The sequence below is a fragment of the Mandrillus leucophaeus genome, unplaced genomic scaffold (genome assembly GCF_000951045.1).
Source record: "Mandrillus leucophaeus isolate KB7577 unplaced genomic scaffold, Mleu.le_1.0 Scaffold98, whole genome shotgun sequence".
In the NCBI taxonomy this organism is placed as follows: domain Eukaryota; kingdom Metazoa; phylum Chordata; class Mammalia; order Primates; family Cercopithecidae; genus Mandrillus; species Mandrillus leucophaeus.
In genome coordinates this window covers 1158545-1163440 of record NW_012110696.1, presented here as the reverse complement: position 1 = coordinate 1163440, position 4896 = coordinate 1158545, and the positions used below count along the sequence as shown (strand labels likewise).

Genomic DNA, 4896 nt, shown 5'->3' with positions numbered 1-4896 from the left:
GTTGGGCACGGTGGCTCATGCCTGTAGTCTCAGCTGCTTGGGAGGCTAAGGAGGGAGGATTCCTTGAGCCTGCAACGTCCAGGCTGCAGTGAGCCGAGATCGCGCCATTGCACTCCAGCCTGGGAAACAAGAGCAAAGCGCCATCTCAAAAAAAAAAAAAAAAAAAAAAAAAAAAGGAACAAAATAAAAGAAAAAGAAAGACAAGGCAGAAAGTTGAAGGCTATCGTCAAGGCTCAGAAGTTGTGATAAGGTTCACAAAGGATGAATTTATGAAAGGAAATTGTGTGTGATCCAGTTGGTTATAATTAAGAGAATTATTTCTAAGTTTTTCTGAAGATTGAACTTTTCATCCCCTATGTTATTTATTTTTATTTATTTTTAAATTTTGTTTGAGATGGAGTCTCACTCTGTCGCCCAGTCTGGCGTGAAGTGAAGTGGCACGATCTAGGCTCACTGCAACCTCCGCCTCCCAGGTTCAAGTGATTCTCCTGCCTCAGCCTCTCAAGTAGCTGGGACTACAGGCGTGCACCACGACTCCTATTTATTTATTTATTTTTAGTAGAGATGGAGTTTCACCACATTGGCCAGGCTGGTCTATAACTCCTGATCGCAAATGATCTGCCCACCTCAGCCTTTCAAAGTGCTGGGATTACAGATGTGAGCCACCACGCCTGGCCACATACTCTATGTTATTTATTTGTTTACAAAATTTTTAAAGGTTGGCTGAAATGCCTGGGCTTCAGTGATCCTCCCACCTCAGCCTCCTGAGTAGCTGGGACCACAGGCACATGCCACCACATCTGGCTTGGTCCCCTGCCTTAGAACAAAGTTTTCTTGAGCTAGTGGTCTGCTCATAGTAAAACTGCAAGAGGTTTAGATTTTTAATTCTCTGCAGCACTTTTCTGTTTTTTTATTTTCTCCATTTAATTTCCCTTGTTTCAGGTCAGAAATGCTGTCTTCTTCATTTAGAGTGGAAATTTCATTCCTTGAGGTAGAGCTTTCCTCTTAGAGCATCTCAGACTCGTGTTTCAGAAGTTCAGCTTTTGCTACATCTTGCAGCCTGTGATTCTCAGGACACGCACCACTGCCTCCAGCTCCTTCTCCCCATCAGAGGGCCTGGGATGGTGACGCTGTGCTTCAGCCTTTTTGTCAGCTCCTGTATCTCTCCCCGCTGGTTCTAACTCTTTGTTATGAGCTGATGCTGAAATGTCTGTCTTGAAGACCTGGAAAAACAATGTTTTCTTCCCGTATAATTTCACCCGTCTTCCTGGGTTTTCTTGACGTGTCTGAATTGTCCGTGTAACCAGGAAACTTCTCATGCTTTTGGTTTTCCTAACAGCCACGTATTCTCCTGCTCGAGCTACTAACTGTCTCGTTTACATTCCTCTCTAGTATGGTGTGCGCTCAAAACCTTGGACACACGCACACTCTTCCCGTGTCTGGTCAAACTGAGTACATTTTCATCAGGTCTGACTTTCAGGTAAACTAAACAGATGTCCCATAAGTGGAAGAAATCACATGGCAGGAGGTTCTTCTTTACCTTTTTGGTGACTGGCCTCAAAAAACAAAGATTTTCAAGATAACTTCCTGAGTTGCCTTTATTTGTTTTTTAAATTACTTAGGAAAACTGAGTTTTGAAAGGGTTGTTTTTTTAATCTATGTATCTTTCTGTATTGCTTTTGAAGTATTTGACTATCACTCTGGTTAAATAAATGACTGTTATTTCACAGTGACCTGTGATCCTGTTTTGATCAAGTGTTTTGAACCTTTTGACATCTTTGGCAGCTGGAAGACTCAGGGTGGGTGGAAGACACCAGCGAGCCAGGAGGTGGGGAGAAGCCCTGGCTATCTGCAGAACCGGGCAGGTCTCAGCTGAGGGAGGCCTGTGGCCCAGCAGGAGGCCCAGCAGCTGGTGGGAGTGGGCAGGGGAATGCCCTGGTGGGGGAGTTGGGAGGGGACAGGGGACCTTGAGGGCCTCAGCTGCGTCAGGGCTTGCACTTCCACTGGAGTTGAGAGGGGAGCTGTGAAGCCTCCTGCTTGGTGGCAGTGTCTGATGTGATCCCAAAGGCCCCTCTGCCACTCATAGCTGCCAGGAGGCTCATCCACAGCCCCGTGGTGCCTGTGCTGCCCACAGAGGCAGGAGGACGGCTAGAACCCAGGAGTTCGAGACCAGCCTGGGCAACATAAAGAGACCCTGTCTCTAAAAAAATCTAAAAATTAGCCAGGCATGGTGGCACGTGCCTATAGTCCCAGCTATGTGGGAGGCCAAGGCACGCTGTCTCTCCAACAAACAAACAAACAAACAAAACAAAAAACAAACAAGGAGAGGACACTAAGCTAAGTGAAATAGGCCAGTCCAGCCACAAAAGGACAAACACTGTGAGATCCCACGCAAGTGAGGCCCCAGAGTGGCCACATTCAGAGAGAGAAAGTAGAGGCTGCGGGAAGGAGGGGGGCGGGGGGGAGATAGGGAGTTATCGCTTAAATGAGGACATTTTACCAACATTTTAAAATAAAGTTCTCTCTGACTGCTTTGTGGAGACTGGACTACAGGGGGCTGGAAAAAGGGAGACAGTGAGGAGGTGACTCCCCAAGCCCAGGTGAGGGGCTGGGACCAAGAGCAGAGAGGCGTGGGGTGGAGAGAATTCCCAGGGCTGTAGGGATGGAGCTGACAGGGCTTCTGGAAGGATTGTTGAGGGCTCAGGGAAGGGGACATGGAAAGGTGGGGGACAGGTATCGCCTAGAAACACCCGGGAGGAGCAGGCAAAAATGGGAGGGAGGGGACCCAGACCCGACGGGAGCGGGCTCCAGACAGAAAGGGGTAGGCACTGGCCGGCCGGAGAGGTGCGGGCCGCCGAGGGGGCGCCAGGTTTGTTTTGTTTGGATGTGAGGGAATCTCAACCCGTTTGCTAGAGAGAACCGTAGGGTGGGGGCCGTGCCTTGGGAGGAGGCGGCTGGGAGGAAGCGAAGGTGCACGGGCGGCCCGAGGGCACAGCGATGTCCCCAGGAGAGGAGGGGGAGAGGGAGTGTGTCGGGCGGCGGTGGCCAGATTGGATGGTGGGACGAAATAGGTCCTCAGTCCCTGGGTGCCCGGGACGTGGGAGAAGGTGCGTGAGGGGTGTACGAGGAAGGGGGTGCGGTGAGGCCGAAGGCAGCCAGGGGCCATCCAGACCCTGGGAGGGGGGGCAGCAAGCCCGAGACTCCTGGCGACCCAGATGCACCGCCGACTGAGGCCCAGCCCACCTCGCTTCTGCGGAGGCGTTTCCCTTCCCCGCAGGGACGCGGCCGTCTGTGGGCGCTAGAGGCAGGGGTGACAGGGCAGGTTTCGAGGGGGCGCAGCGTAGGACCGAAGGGGAGAAGGACGCCTGCGGCCCAGCACGTCCCCGGAGGCACGTCCCCCGCAGAGCTCAGCGGCCCCGGCGACCGCGCGGGGCTCCCCCTCTACGGCTCCCGCCCCACTGGGGGACTGCGACGGCCTGCTCCCGGGCTCGGGGCTCCGGGTGGAGAAGAGCGCGGACGTGCGCACTAGCCCGACACTCGGGAGGGCCGCTGCCTCCCCGGGCGCCTGGGACACCAACCCGCAGCCCCACCCATCCCCTCGGGCCCCGCCTGCGTTTCAGCGCGCTGGGGATGCAGTGCACCCCCGAGGCGCGACCAGGTCCCCGAAGCCCGGCGTCGGCCCAACCCGGAGGAGGCAGCAGCGGTCATGGACACGCTTCCCCAGCCCACCGTCCCAGCCCCGCTCAGGGTCAGGACACCGCGTCCCGCCTGGGCAGGGGCGGCTCTGACCCCGCGAGAAGCAGGTGCGTCCGCGGTCCCAGCTTGTGCCGGGAAGACCACCGGCCAGAAGCCCAGAGGTTGGGGATAGAAGTCGGCTAGGCGGCGGAGGGGGCGCCCGAGGCTGGGGGTCTTGCACGGCGAGAGGGGCGGCCTCCCGGTAGGGGTGCGGCTCCGCCCACCAAGAAGGGGGTCTGGCGGGAGGTGTGGTTAGTCCCTGAGCTCGCGGCCAAAGCGCGGACTGCTGTGGCGGGGGCGGGGCGGGGGGGCGCCAGCACCCGCGTGGGCCTGGGGCGCCTTCTGCAGAGGCCACGGCCTGTGTAGGTGTCGGCGTGGGGCCTGGCTCCGATGTCTGAGACCATCTCTCCCAGGGCGTCCGGGGCCCAGATTCGCACTTGCCGGGCGCCCCCAGGGACCACTGGCGGCACCGCGCTCTTTAAGGCCAACAGCCCTGAGTTCATGGGGCTGAAATCGGCACAGAGAGGCCGAGGACCTGTGGTTGGGGCTCCCGGCAAGCGGTTCTCCGGGCTCCGAGGACACCGAGAGGCGGCGAGCAGGACCCTGGGGAAGGGGTGGGCAGCCGGGAGGGACCGAGGAGGCTGGTGCCCACCCTGACGCCCGAGGATCAACGAGAGGCTGGGTCAGGAAAAGGCCGGGCGAGGGCCGATCCCCCGAGCTGATCCCCCAGGCCAGCTCTCTCCGGGCGGCGCGACCCCACACTGGACACTACCGGCCCGGGCTCGGAGGCCAGGCTTTTGCATGCACCGCTCCCCGCCCCTCGCGAACACCTAGCAGCTCCCTCAGGATCGCCCCCGACCTGCTGAGATCCAGCCAAAGATCTCCCACTTCCTCAGCTTTGCTTCGCCGGCAGTGCGTCCTGGAGGTCTCGCCCTGGCGCCGCCTCCTCCAGGCAGCCCTCTAGACTGCATCGGCCATGGGCCTGGACGCTGCTCCCGGGGCAGCCCCCGGCCAGGGTTAGACACACCCGATTCCTGGAGCGTCCTAGGTGCCTCTAAACGCGTGGCCAGCGCAGTCTCGGGTTTCCATGACGACGACGTCTGATGGGGAACCCGGGCGGGGTCGGGTCGGAGCGCATGCGCGGTGCGCGCCGGACGCGGA

General features: G+C 57.9%; 1 protein-coding gene and 1 pseudogene across 2 annotated transcripts in view; both read left to right on the top strand.

Moving 5' to 3' along the window:
* Positions 1-1876, top strand: part of LOC105532695 — a 3286-nt pseudogene extending 1410 nt beyond the window's left edge. Inside the window, exon 2 of the transcript XR_001005034.1 lies at positions 1786-1876. The product of XR_001005034.1 is annotated as a 40S ribosomal protein S14 pseudogene (transcript). The remainder of the gene's footprint in view (positions 1-1785) is intronic.
* Positions 1877-2769: 893 nt separating this feature from the next.
* Positions 2770-4896, top strand: part of LOC105532694 (chromosome unknown open reading frame, human C4orf48) — a 4307-nt gene continuing 2180 nt past the window's right edge. The window contains exons 1-2 of the mRNA XM_011970923.1: positions 2770-2869; positions 3278-3804. Of these exons, the coding sequence (XP_011826313.1) occupies positions 2770-2869; positions 3278-3804 (627 nt within the window). The remainder of the gene's footprint in view (positions 2870-3277; positions 3805-4896) is intronic.